The sequence below is a fragment of the Piliocolobus tephrosceles genome, chromosome 16, assembly GCF_002776525.5.
Source record: "Piliocolobus tephrosceles isolate RC106 chromosome 16, ASM277652v3, whole genome shotgun sequence".
NCBI lineage: Eukaryota > Metazoa > Chordata > Mammalia > Primates > Cercopithecidae > Piliocolobus > Piliocolobus tephrosceles.
Genome location: NC_045449.1, coordinates 47268388 through 47281301, shown reverse-complemented (window position 1 = coordinate 47281301; position 12914 = coordinate 47268388). Strand labels below are relative to the sequence as shown.

Genomic DNA, 12914 nt, shown 5'->3' with positions numbered 1-12914 from the left:
TGAAGAAGGGAAACAAGGGGACTTGCCTGAGCATGCGCCATGAGCCTCGGTTATTATCGCTCATGATCTGACGTGTGATTAACTAAAACAGCACAGGAAGGCCAGAAGGAAAACAAGAAAGAGATACAAGAGAAGAGAGCGAAGGAAGATAAGAAAAATGCAAGCTCTGGCAGGGCGCAGTGGCTCACACCTGTAGTCCCAGCACTTTGGGAGGCTGAGGCAGGTGCATCAGCTGAGGTCAGGAGTTCAAGACCAGCCTGGCCAACATGGTGAAATCCCAGCTCTACTAAAAATACAAAAATTAGCCCGGCGTGGTGGCATGCGCCTGTAGTCCCAGCTACTTGGGGGTGCTGAGGTGGGAGGATCACTTGAGCCCAGGAGCTGGAGGCAGGAGTGAGTGGAGACCGCGCCGCTGCACTCTAGCCTGAGCGACAGAGTGAGGCTCTGTCTCAAAAAAAAAGAAAAAGAAAAAGAAAAAGAAAAATGGAAGCTCTGGAGTCAGTCATCTTGGTTCAAGTTCACCTTAGCCAAGTGACTTTCCCTCTGTAAGTCTATTTACTTATCTCTAAAATGGGCATGATGTGAGCACCTCCTTCTAGGCCCGAGGAGGATTGAGATGAAATACCGTATGGAAAACATTGAGTGCAGGACATTGTTAATGTATAATAGATGTGAGCTACCGTTATTCAAAAGTGCGGCTTCCAGAGACAGGCTGACCGGGGGAGCCTGAGGATCAGCCCAAAGAAGCCAGCCTTTAACTCGGGTTCGAAGATGCCCAGAAGTACTCTGCAAACCATGGCGTCTACAGGAAGCGCCCGGGTGGCCACGGCTCTCAAGAGGAATCCACACTAGTTCCTGCCACCCTGCTTCTGCACGTGCTGTTTTTTCCGCCTGGGATACCCTTTCTCCCTGCTCTGCCTGGCTAGGTTCTCATCATGGTCCTCTAAGACAGTTCAAGAACCCCCTGACTACGACCCCAGCCCTGCACCCAGGGCCGGGGTGGGTCCTTCTGTGGGGCTTCCTTGGGCATAGCCCAGAGCACAAAGAGACGCAGCTTTTACTGGCAATATTCCTTCTGAGCAGGCTCCCATTCATCTCCGTGTTCCCAGCACGGGGATCTGTCTCTGGTGTGGAATAATGACCACGACGAAGAGGATGACAGTCAATTCTCACACAACACTTAGGACCTACCAGGCACCGCGGCGAGTGCTTTAGCAGACATTCACAACGATGTGAGGTAAACAGACTGTCATCTCTACCTTACAGATGTGGAGACTGAAGCACAGCAGGTAAGGAACTTGTCCAAGGCCACACAGCACATAGGAGATCCCCCCACCTCAGGAGGCATTTGGCAATGTCTGGAGACACTTTCGATTGTGACAACTAGGGTGACATTCCCAGATTCTAGCAGGTAGAAGCCAGCGATGCTGCTCAATCTCCTATAACACACAGAACAGCCTCCCACAATAAAGACTTATCTGGACCTCAGAGGTCACTAGTGCTGAGACTGAGAAACATTAGGTATCGCTGCCTTTGCTGAGTGAGTCCCTGAGCAAATGCCCTGGGCTGATCTTTGTTTGGGTTCCATTGGACTTCGTAAACACAGGCAGGGGCTGCTGGCAACTTACCCACTGTGAGGCCGGACACCGGGGTTTGCTCTCCTCTCTGCTCTGCCACTCTCTTCCTGTGTGGCCCTGGGCAAGTCGCTGGTCCTCTTTACCCCTCAGTTGCCACCCTCTTTCCGACCTGAAGACTGGTCTGGGTGCCCCAAGTGACAGCAGCACTGCCCTGGCTACGGAGCCTCCAGGCTAGACAGAGGCGGCACACGTGGGTGGGCAGGCTTTCAGGGCTTGCAGAGTGGGTGGCTCATCCCCTCGACAATCATCCAGGGCTGATTACGTTCAAATGCCAAGGGGGCAGAGAAGGGAAGACCACCAGCTCAGTTAGTTCTCGGGAATGAATCTCTGAGTAGAAACGCCCAACCTGGCCGGGCACGGCAGCTCACATCTATCATCCCAGCACTTTGGAAGGCCGAGATGGGAGGACCGCTTGAGTCCAGGAGTTCAAGACCAGCCCTGGCAACATAATAAGACCTCATCTCTACAAAAACATACAAAAATTAGCCAGGTGGTGTGGTGGTGCGCATCTCTACTCCCAGCCACTCAGGAGGCTGAGACGGTAGGATCGCCTGAGCCTGGAAGTGGGCCATATTTGCGCCACTGCACTCCAGTGTGGGCGACAGAGTGAGACTCTGTCAAAAAAAAAAAAAAAAAAAAAAACACACAAAGAGAAAAGAAAGAAAGAGAGAGAGAGAAAGAGAAAGAAAAGCCCCGCCTGACATAACCTCAATTAGCAATTTACTCATTCATTTATTTACTGTACAAACACTGAGTGTCCACTGTGTGCCAGGCACTAGCGTCAGTGCTAAATGAGACAAACTCCACCTCCTCCACCCTGTCCGGAGCAGGGACTCCCATCTTGGGGCTTTGGCCTCCTTCCTCCCTGAAGGCTGCAGGTCCTGACACCTCAGCTGACCTCAGGCCTCAGGCTTCCAGGAGCACGGGCCAGACACCCACTCTTCCCTGCTGCTGCCCCCAAAACACACCCTCATGGGAGATTCCAGGGCTCCCTGGTGCCCTGGAGAGCTAAGCTTTCCCGAGTCCTCATCAGGAATCCCGATACTGTGGGGCGGCCCTGGCCTCCCAGACAGCTCTGGAGTGGTGTTCCCAGTGTCCGGATGCAGCGGGCTAGGATCCTCCCTCCCGTGGCTCGGAGCCCTGAGCATGCAGTGAAGGAGGGAGATGGGCAGGCAAGGCTGTTAGCATGGCTTGGCTGCTCACCGCCTCACCTCCTGCCCCTGGCCCCCTCCCTCCCTCCCAGGCCAGCTCAAGGAGGGACCCGGGAGTCTGCCCTTCGGGTTGATGAGGGGAGGAAAGCACAGGCTTTGGTAAGACAGACCTGGCTTGAAATCTTGGGCTGCCACTTATTAGCTGTGTGACCATGAGCAAGTCGCTTTGCCTCTCTGAGCCTGTTTCCTCCTCTGTAAAATGGGGGTGACAGGGCCCAGCTTTCCTTTCCTAAAGTGTCTAGGGGACTTGGGGCTAAGGCTTCCCTTCCTCTGACCAGCTGCCAGTCTTATTTCCCATGGCAGGAGGGGCTCTGTTCCCATCCTTTGTGGACTGTAACAAGAACTGGAAATGGGGCCGGGCGCGGTGGCTCAAGCCTGTAATCCCAGCACTTTGGGAGGCCGAGACGGGCGGATCACGAGGTCAGGAGATCAAGACCATCCTGGCTAACACGGTGAAACCCCGTCTCTACTAAAAATACAAAAAACTAGCCGGGCGAGGTGGCAGGCGCCTGTAGTCCCAGCTACTCGGGAGGCTGAGGCAGGAGAATGGCGTAAACCAGGGAGGTGGAGCTTGCAGTGAGCGGAGATCTGGCCACTGCACTCCAGCCTGGGCGACAAAGCAAGATTCTGTCTCAAAAAAAAAAAAAAAAAAAAAAGAATTGGAAATGGAAAGTCTATATGATTCATAGTAACATCCATGTGCGCCCCAGAAGGCGGCAGTACTGCCTTGGGGTGGGCTCTGGAAGACCAAGGCCTCCTGCGCCCTCTGCTGGCCACTCTGGGTTCTCCTCCATACATGCACAGTAACAAGAACCTACAGGAACAGGGCTGTTGATATCCAGGAAGCCATGAGAAGGGAAGTGGCCAGCCCAGTACATGCCAAGCACTGGTGCAGGATCCCGCCTCAGGCCAAGGCCCTGTGCCCTATCCCATCCACCCCTCATTACCATGGACATCACCACTACCTCCCCGAAACCTCAGTGGGGCCAGCAGGGAAAGTCACTAGAGCCAGGGCCTCCTGATGTCAGGTGAGACCTTGGCCCCCGTCTGTTCGTGTCTGCCAGGACACCTCTGCAGGGGCCACCTTCTGAAGCTGCCCCTTCCGCCCTCCACCAACAGCACCTTCCCTGCCCTTCCTCCTCCTCTGCCTCTCCCAGGCATCTTGGATGCTCAGGGCCTCTTGACTCTCCTGCTGGGGATCCAACGTCCCAGGGCAGCAGGGATTCCAGGATCCACTCCTGTCTTGCCCATGGCTTTGGAGGAGTATATACCACCCTAGCAGCATGGTCTAAAGCTGCCAAGCCCTTCCTGGGGCTCGAGCAAGAGTGAGGGGCTGAGCAAGAGCGAGGGGCTCAGAGGAACACAGCCTGGGCCCCAGGGGCTGCCAGGCGACCCTCAGAACAGGGGCTTACGTGCTGGATGAGCGTCTCCACGATCTTGTAGCGGTCAGGCATGTGGGTCACCATGTCTGTCATGTTGTCCTCAGAGGTCCTCACCAGCGTCGGCCCGAAGACCAGGGCCAGGTTCCGGGGTTCCATCTGGGCAGCAGGGAAAGCAGGTCATGGTCAACATCCTGAACTCAGTCTTCCCTCACTCTGGGCCACTGAGGCCTCTGTCTCCAACTACATCTTCACCAGTCCCCAGCTTAGAGGGTGGACACTCCCTTGTATGGACATGGAGATGCTTGATGAGTAGAGCACAGGCCAGATTTCAGCCCCATTCATCCCCAGGCCCAGCGGCCATGAGCAGTGCTCAACCTGCACACCTATACAGGGCACCCCTGAGTGGTCAGTGCCAGCAGAGGGAGATCCTGCAGTGGGAAACATGTTGGAGGTCCCAGGGGTTATTTTAGGCCTGGGGAAAAAATCCGATCACTTCCAGATGCCTGTAATCCCAGCTACTTGGGAAACTGAGGCAGGAGAATTGTTTGAACCCGGGAGGCGAGGGATGCCGTGAGTGGAGATTGTGCCATGGCACACCAGCCTGAGCGGCAGAGGGAGACTTGGTCTCAAAAAAAAAAAAATCCTATCACTCCCCTCATTTTCCCCACTGCAGAACCAGAGAACCAGAAGGCATAAGGGGTTTGATGAGCAAATGCAATGCAAGGGACTTGAGCTAAGTCAGAGGATGTCAATGCATCGGATATGGGGGGGCCAGGGTTCCCTGCCTCTGGAAAGCTCTCAGAAACTCAGGAGATGGCTCTCTGGGGGAAAGCACTGGCCAGCATATAGGAGCAGGGTGGGGATGGAGCAGTCATAGGAGGAGGGCGTGCCTAGAGGGGCCTGAGTTATTGGACCTGCAGGAGCTCAGCGCGTGCTGAGGGCCCCCACACAGTAAGTCCTGTGCTTGCCTCCCCTAGACTCCATGCAGGACCCCTACCCACCTTGTTTTTCTCAGAGTGGTCAGCAATGGTCTTGAGATGGCCCACAAGGAATTTAAGCGTTTCATAGTAGTGTCCTGGGAGATCCCGGATCTGAGTAGGAGAGAAGAGGGGCATGAGGACAGGCTATGAGGGCCTCCCCCTGTCCCCTGTCACCACCATGCCCCAAAGAGCTCCCACTACCATGCCTCAGGGAGTCTGGAATCTACCCTCTAACCCCCCGTTCTCTTGTATGGATGGGGAAACCGAGGTCCGGAGTGGAGCAGGGCTTCTCCAAGGCCACAGGGGTTGTGGGCAGCACCGGACCCCCCACCTCCCGGGACAGAGGTGCTCGGGCAGCCACCCCACCTCATGTCTGGCAGCACCTTTCTCTCCTTACCAGCTTCCGCAGCGTCCTCATCCGCTCCCGCGCGTCCTCAATGCGGTTGGCCTCGATGAAGTCGTTGTATTTGTCTAGAACACAGCGGAGACTCTTTAGAGAGGTGGTGGCAGCACCTTCCCCGTTCTCCGGGCCAAGGGCCCTGCTGGAAGGGCTGTGTTTTGAACTCCTCCAGTTGGGGGCTTCACAGCCTCTTGTGTATATGAATACACCCACCACAGCTGTACCCACCCCACAGCTGCACTCGGGTGTGCACCTGACCTGGGGAGGCCCAGGTGTGCTCATTTGGGAGGCAATACGATCTGAGCTGCATGCTGACCCCAGAAAAGGGGTCCCTGCCCCCATCTCCAGGACATGGACACCAGGGTTCAGCAGGTCAGAAGAGAAGGACACCTGGAGAGGAGGAGGGGCTTCGGACAGCCTCCACTAAGGATTCCCCCAACTCCCTTCAGAACAAGTCCACGGGGACCTTTGAAAACTGGAAGATGATAAGCCTATTCTGAAATTCATCTGGATGAGCTAATGCACAAAGACGGCCAGGAATAGTTTTTAAAGAAAGAGTAATGTGGGAGGATCTGCCCTACCAGAGACTGAGACGTCCCGAACCGACGGCACAGCGGAAGCCGCTGGCACAGCAGAAAAGGCAGAGCAATGTTAAGGCTGGAGAGGGGAGAAGCGGGCCATGTGGATATTTACTGTATGATAAAGGCGGCACTTCCAATCAGGGGGAAGGATGGGGGCCTCAAAAGATATCCCTGGGACAAATGGCTACCATCTGGGGGGGATCATTTCTAGTTCACAATACAAAAAAGCAGTCACACAGCAGAGTCAAATGTGAAAATTATAGAAGCACTGGGGAAAAAATAAAATATTTTCATAATCCTAAGGCCATCCTAAACATGAGATGCAGAATCCATGAAGAAAAGATGAACAGCTTTGGTTACATTTTAAACAATTGTTTTCGGCCAGGTACAGTGGTTCATGTCTGTAATCCCAGCACTTTGGAAGGCCAAGGCGCATCAGCTGATCACCTGAGGTCAGGGATTAAAGACCAGCCTGGCCAATGTGGCAAAACCCCATCTTTACTAAAAATACAAAAATTAGCTGGGTGTGGTGGTAGGCGCCTGTCTACTTGGGAGGCTGAGACAGGAGAATGGCTTGAACCTGGGAGGCGGAGGTTGCAGTGAGCCGAGATTGCACCACTGCACTCCAGTCTGGGTGACAGAGTGAGATCTCAAAAAAAATAAATAAAATTAAATAAAAATAAAATTATAAATTGTTAGGCAGGGCGTGGTGGCTCACACCTGTAATCCCAGCACTTTGGGAGGTCAAGGAGGGTGGATCACCTGAGGTCAGGAGTTCGAGACCAGCCTGGCCAACATGGTGAAACCACATCTCTACTAAAAATACAGAAATTAGCTGGGCGTGATGGTGGGCACCTGTAATCCCAGCTATTTGGGAGACTGAGGCAGAAGAATCGCTTGAACCCAGGAGGCGGAGGTTGCAGTGAGCTGAGATTGCACCATTGCACTCCAGCCCGGGCGACAAGAGTGAAACTCCGTCTCAAAAAAAAAAAAAAAAAATGTGTTTTCAGTTTCCATACGGCAAAGTGAAAAGGCAAATGGCAGGCCAAAGCAAATATTTGCAAAAACTAACAAAGTGTTAATATGTGTAATACACGAAGAGCTTGTCTCCCACAATCAACATGAGAAGATAATCCAACAGAAAAATGGGCACATGGTCTGATCAAGCGATTACAGAGAAAATAAAAACAGCCAGTATAGTAATGCAAAAAGATTTAGGCCGGGCGCCGTGGCTCAAGCCTGTAATCCCAGCACTTTGGGAGGCCGAGACGGGCGGATCACGAGGTCAGGAGATCGAGACCATCCTGGCTAACACGGTGAAACCCCGTCTCTACTAAAAAAATACAAAAAAACTAGCCGGGTGAGGTGGCGGGAGCCTGTAGTCCCAGCTACTCGGGAGGCTGAGGCAGGAGAATGGCGTAAACCCGGGAGGCGGAGCTTGTAGTGAGCCAAGATCCGGCCACCGCCGCACTCCAGCCTGGGCGACACAGCGAGACTCCGTCTCAAAAAAAAAAAAAAAAGAATCTCCTTGGAGAGCACAGATTCGGGCGTGCGAGGACTTATTCAAGGAAAGCCATTGCAACAGGCTGTGTAATAGCAAACATTGGAAGACAACCTAAATATCCATCAATAGAGGAGTACTTAAAGAAATTATAGTCTATTCAAGCCATGAAATTCTATGTGACTGATTTAAAACAAGAATGAGGCAGAGCGCTCTGCACTAACACGAATGAATCTCAGAATTACAACTCGCTTTTGTTAAAAACAACTCAACCAGTGGTGTGCTGGAGCCCGCTCACACTGGCTCCTGAGAGCGACCGTGTGCCTCCCTTCCCAATTCCATGTTGGTGACATCACGTTGGTGGCTCGAAATAAACCATGGTAGGAGTATTTGCACCATGGAAGCTGGAAAACACTAGGCATTAGGGATTTTTTCCCCCAGAGACAGATGCTAAACATCTGCCAGCACACCCCTGAACCCACCCAACTCCAAACTCCACGCATGCATGTGTGTATCTCTGCCACACATGTAAGAAGAGGGCCAGGAGAGAAACACAACAGACTGTGAATAAGCAGCTCAGCAAACGGCCAAAGCTTAGCCCTGGAGCCCGACACCTGGAGTGGAATCCTGGCTCTGCCATTTATAACCTGCGTGACCTTGGGCAAGGCATTAAACCTCTCTGAGCCTCGGTTTCCTCATCTGTGGAGGGAAGACAATAGCACCTTCCTCATGGAGTCGCTGTAGGGAGTTGTGCTTGGCACACACTAATGCTCAGAAAGTGTTAGCCACAACCTCCCGTGAAAGGGAGCAGGAGATTCACAGGGTCCTGTGCTGTTTCTTTATTCACATCTGTACAATCTATGTTTTTTTTTTATATATATGCTTTTGTGTGTGTGTGTGTGTGTGTGTGTGTGTGTGTGTGTGTGTGTTTTAAAGCCAATGTGGTGGCTCATGCCTGTAATCCCCGCATTTTGGAAGGCTAGTGCAGGCAGGACGATTGCTTGAGCCCAGGCCTAAGAGTTCAAGCCCAGTATGAGCAACATAGTGAGAAACACTCCTAGCTCTACAAAAAAAAACCAAAAAACTTTTAAATTAGCTGAGTGTGGTGGTGTTCACCTGTTGTCCCAGCTACTCAGGAGGCTGAGGTGGGAGGATCGCTTGACCCCAGTAGCTTGAGGCTGCAATGAGCGGAGATTGCACCACTGCACTCCAGCCTGGGCAACAGAGCAAGACTGTCTCCAAAAAAAGAGTAAAACCAACAAACCAAATATAAAAGTAGGGGTCAGGGTGCGGCACAGACTGGTGTCCCCTCCCCACTCCCACTTCCACCTCCTACTCACCATCAGTGAAAAGAGGCTCTGGCAGCTTTCGGAAGAAGGACTTGAGCAGGCTGCTGATCACATTGAGGTCTTGCCAGCGCTGGGGGAGGGGTCGGATGTCAGGCCACAGGCAGGCCCAGCCCGATGCCCATGCCTTCATGATCATTCACTCCAGAGCCCAATCAAGCCCACCAGGCCCTCCCTGGGACCCACTTAGACCAACCTCTCTACTCATCAGTGTGGTGGAAGCAGAACTGAGACCCCAGCGAGGTCCTGTGCCCACACTCTCACTTGGCCCCAGCCCCTCCTTGCTCCTGCCAGCCTGTGGGCTCCAACACCTCCCCAGCCACAGAAAGTCCCAGGCACTGTGGGGACACAGTGAGTGGCAGCTGCCGCCTCCACTGGGCACAGTTTAAGCATCTGTGACACAGCAGTCATTCATGCCGGCTCCTTCCTGTCTTGGGCCCTCTGCATGTGCTGGTTCTCTCAACCAGAACTTTCCTCCCTGCCTCCACATGACTGGCTCCTCATCCATGCCTAAAAGTCGCTCTTCAGAAAGGCCTTCTCTGACCCTCATAGCTAAAGCAGTCACCTTCACCACTGCCCTGTTACCTGCACCCCAGCCCTGACTTTGTTTCCTTCATGGCACTTAACCCAGTTTGTCATTATTTTCTGCTTTTGTTTCCGTGTCCATGTCTGTCTCCGCGCAGGACTGTAAGCTCCAGGAGGAGCCAGGATCCCGTCTGTCTCATTTCCCACTGTGCTCCCATCACCTAGCTAGGACAGTTAACCTGGTACTCACATGGCCCTAAATCAGTAGTTCTAACAGAAGGAGGCAATTTTGTCCCCAAAACTCCCACTCCACCCCCAGAGGACACAATGTCTGAAGCCATTTTGATTTTCCCAACTGGGCGGTGCCACTTGCATCTAGCAGATAGAGGCCAGGGATGATGCCAAATTTCCTCCAATGCACAGGGCAACCCCACACAACAAATAATTGTTCTTCCCAAAATGTCCACTGAGGTTGAGAAACCCTACTCCAAAATAAATGGTTGTTGAGTACAAGAATGAACGGCCGGGTCGTTGTCCCTTCTGTCCACCAGGGGGCACCATCACCCCACAATGCAACCAAGTCAGGCACAGCCGCCTCACTGGGAATGGCTCCGAATAACTCAGGCCCAGAAAGCGACCTAATACCCCCAGCAAAGAGACACAGCACAGCAGTACACACACTCATTACAATGGATCCTTAGCTTAGCACCAGACAATCCCATAAACAATACACTTCCCGCAGGCTCACCAGGGGTTAGATTCGTCCCCCACTACACTTACTCCCAGCACCACCCACAACAAATGACGCAATGATACCCAAGACAAAACAACACACCCGATACACCTGGCGCACCCCCATCTGGCCCTGGCTTGGACCAGCTGCCTGCCGGCATGGTCCCCTCGTCCCTGGCTGAGGCCAAGCTGACCACACACCCACACACACCCAGTGCAGCTCCTGCCCACCCGACTCTGTTACCTCCTGGCCCTCAGGTGTGGGCTCCTCTCATCTCCCAGCTGCCAAACCCGAGGCCCTGGCCAGTGCTCCTTGGCTCCTCCAGAGTGAAGTGTCTGCCCTCACCCCAGGCTCACAGGCGGCCCTCTCCTTCTGCCCCACTCAGAGCGTGGCCCCTGCTGTTCTGCTGCCTACCCTTGGTCATCCCATGCCCCAGCTGCAGCAGGACCCATGCCACTCTCTAGTCCATGCTCAGTCTAGCACCTGTTTATGTCCTCACCCCATGCAGGGGACTTTCCACACCCCAAATCCAATGGAGCCACTCCCTGAGACGGCCCCTCCCTTCCGCCTCTCCTCACGCTGCCCTACTCCCTGGTTTCTGCCAGAGGAAGATACCACCAGCCCCAGCTCAAATATGCGGCTCTTCCTCGCCCCTCCTTCCTCCCTCTCTTGCAGCCAACTCTTAGGGTTGCTCCCAACCCCTTCCCCCAGGACCGCCACGTCCTCCTGACCCTTAGCGCTTCCATAGATCAGTGACTTCTCCCCAGGCCCCTGCCCTCTCCATTTGTATCCATCGGGCATGAGCGGGAGCATTACTCTTTCTTGAACTTTGCTCTCACAATGCCTCCCCAGCTTAAGAACCATCAAAAGCTCCCTACTGTCCATCAGATCAAGGTCGAAGCCTTCAGTGAAGCCATCAAATGCCCTCTCTCTCCCCCCGGGGCCTCACCTTCCCCACCTCCAAGCCCAGGCGGTAGATCCACTCTCTGTCCTAACCCTCAAACCCTCCCCGGCCCTCACCGGGGTTTTGGAAAATGCCATTGTCTCACACCCAACAGCCTTCCTGTCCACCTGCCCCCTCCTATTCCTTCCTCCAACACTCAAACTCTCGAGCCACCACCTGCTCCAGCCTGAGCACTCTCTCCTTCCTCATCACAGTGTGGTCCCTGATGAGAGATCGTCTTTTTCTCTTGTCCGCAATTTCACATACACTTGTCTCAGCTCCTCATTCTCCAAGGACAGGAAGACTCGTGCACTCCATGAGCCTTCACGTGTGTGACTCATGGGACATTGCTGCTCACATTCGTGGTTTTCCAAAATATCTTTTTTATCAGAGCCCCTTTGGGCAAATAAAATTGTACATGAAAACCCAGTACAACAGACAGGGCAAAGCAGGGTTGCTCTAGCAAGGATAGGGGGTCCTGACCTGCCCCTGGCCTCCCAAGGCCCCTCTGGGGAACCCTAGGACTCTGGGGAACACTATTTGAGAATCGCCGGCCCTGCTGGAAACACTTAAGTGTGATTGCAGATCCCTTCACAGGCTGGTCTCATCTCGCCTGATCAGCCACTTCTCCTTCCATGCTGCAGCCACCCAAATTGCTGGCCATTCTAGAAAACATCATATATTCCCCTTTTTCTAAGCCGGCACTTTGTAAACCATGGTCTGTAGGCAATATCCAGCCAGAGCCTGCTTTTGGATGGCCCTTGAGCTATGTATGGTTTTTACATTGTTAAAGTATTAGGAAGAGGAGGAGGAGGAAGAGAAGGGGGAAAGGCAACAGAGCAAACTACAGCAGAAAATGTATACTCTCTGCCCCCTACAGAGAAAGCTGGTTGACTCCTGGCAAACTTTCTGCATCTACACCACTGCGCAGGCCATTCTGCTGCCTGGAATGCCCTTACCTGGCTTTCACTGGCTTTTGTTTAACTCTACTCATCCTCAACACTCAGATAAAACTGCTGTCTGTGAGCCTCTGCCTCAGAGCTCCCCAGGCCATGACTGCATTTACCTGTTCAGCTTCAGCCTGGGGTGATGCCCATCCCTGGGCTGGCCAGCAGGGGCAGGTCCCATCTTGCCCATCTTGGTGTTCTGGACCAATGCCGGGCATGTCACAGGGCACAATGCATGCAACACAATAGACCATAGAACTCTCCAAGTGGAGCACCACCCACACACGATCTCGGCCCCCCTTCCACAGACCCCCAGCTTCACCCACCTCATCCTGCAGGTTGATGTCACCAGGCCCTCGGTTGAGTTGCTCCTGCAGGCTGGACACCACTGCATTGTTGCCGGGTACTCGGTAAATGCCTGTGGACTCCAGCCCTCGTGCCTCCACGATGCGACAGCATGCAGCCACGATTAAGGGGACGCGCTGGGGACACAGCGGAGGGGTGTTAGGTGGGACAGGGGCCAGAGGAGCTGGGGAGGCCAAGATGGGGACAGTGCAAGGCCCAGAGCTGCTGCCAGGAAGCCTTGGGGGGAACAAAAGGCCCTTGCTGCCTCCAGTCTGGGAATGAGAAATGACACCAAAGCCTTGCCATGGTCTGAGAAGGAGCCGGGCTCAGCCTCAGCCCTGCTGCTCCCTCCCTAGGAGGCCTGGGGCAGGCGGGGGCCTTCC

The 12914-nt window shown here is 53.8% G+C and overlaps 1 protein-coding gene across 2 annotated transcripts in view; it reads right to left on the bottom strand.

The window, feature by feature from the left end:
* ARHGAP23 (Rho GTPase activating protein 23) overlaps nucleotides 1–12914 on the bottom strand; it is an 85627-nt gene that overhangs the window by 17542 nt on the left and 55171 nt on the right. For both annotated transcript variants that reach the window (XM_023204309.2, XM_031934299.1), the window contains exons 16-20: nucleotides 12513–12668; nucleotides 9033–9111; nucleotides 5608–5681; nucleotides 5232–5321; nucleotides 4261–4386 (exon numbers count right to left, since the gene is read on the bottom strand). In XM_023204309.2, coding sequence (XP_023060077.1) covers nucleotides 4261–4386; nucleotides 5232–5321; nucleotides 5608–5681; nucleotides 9033–9111; nucleotides 12513–12668 — 525 coding nt within the window. The remainder of the gene's footprint in view (nucleotides 1–4260; nucleotides 4387–5231; nucleotides 5322–5607; nucleotides 5682–9032; nucleotides 9112–12512; nucleotides 12669–12914) is intronic.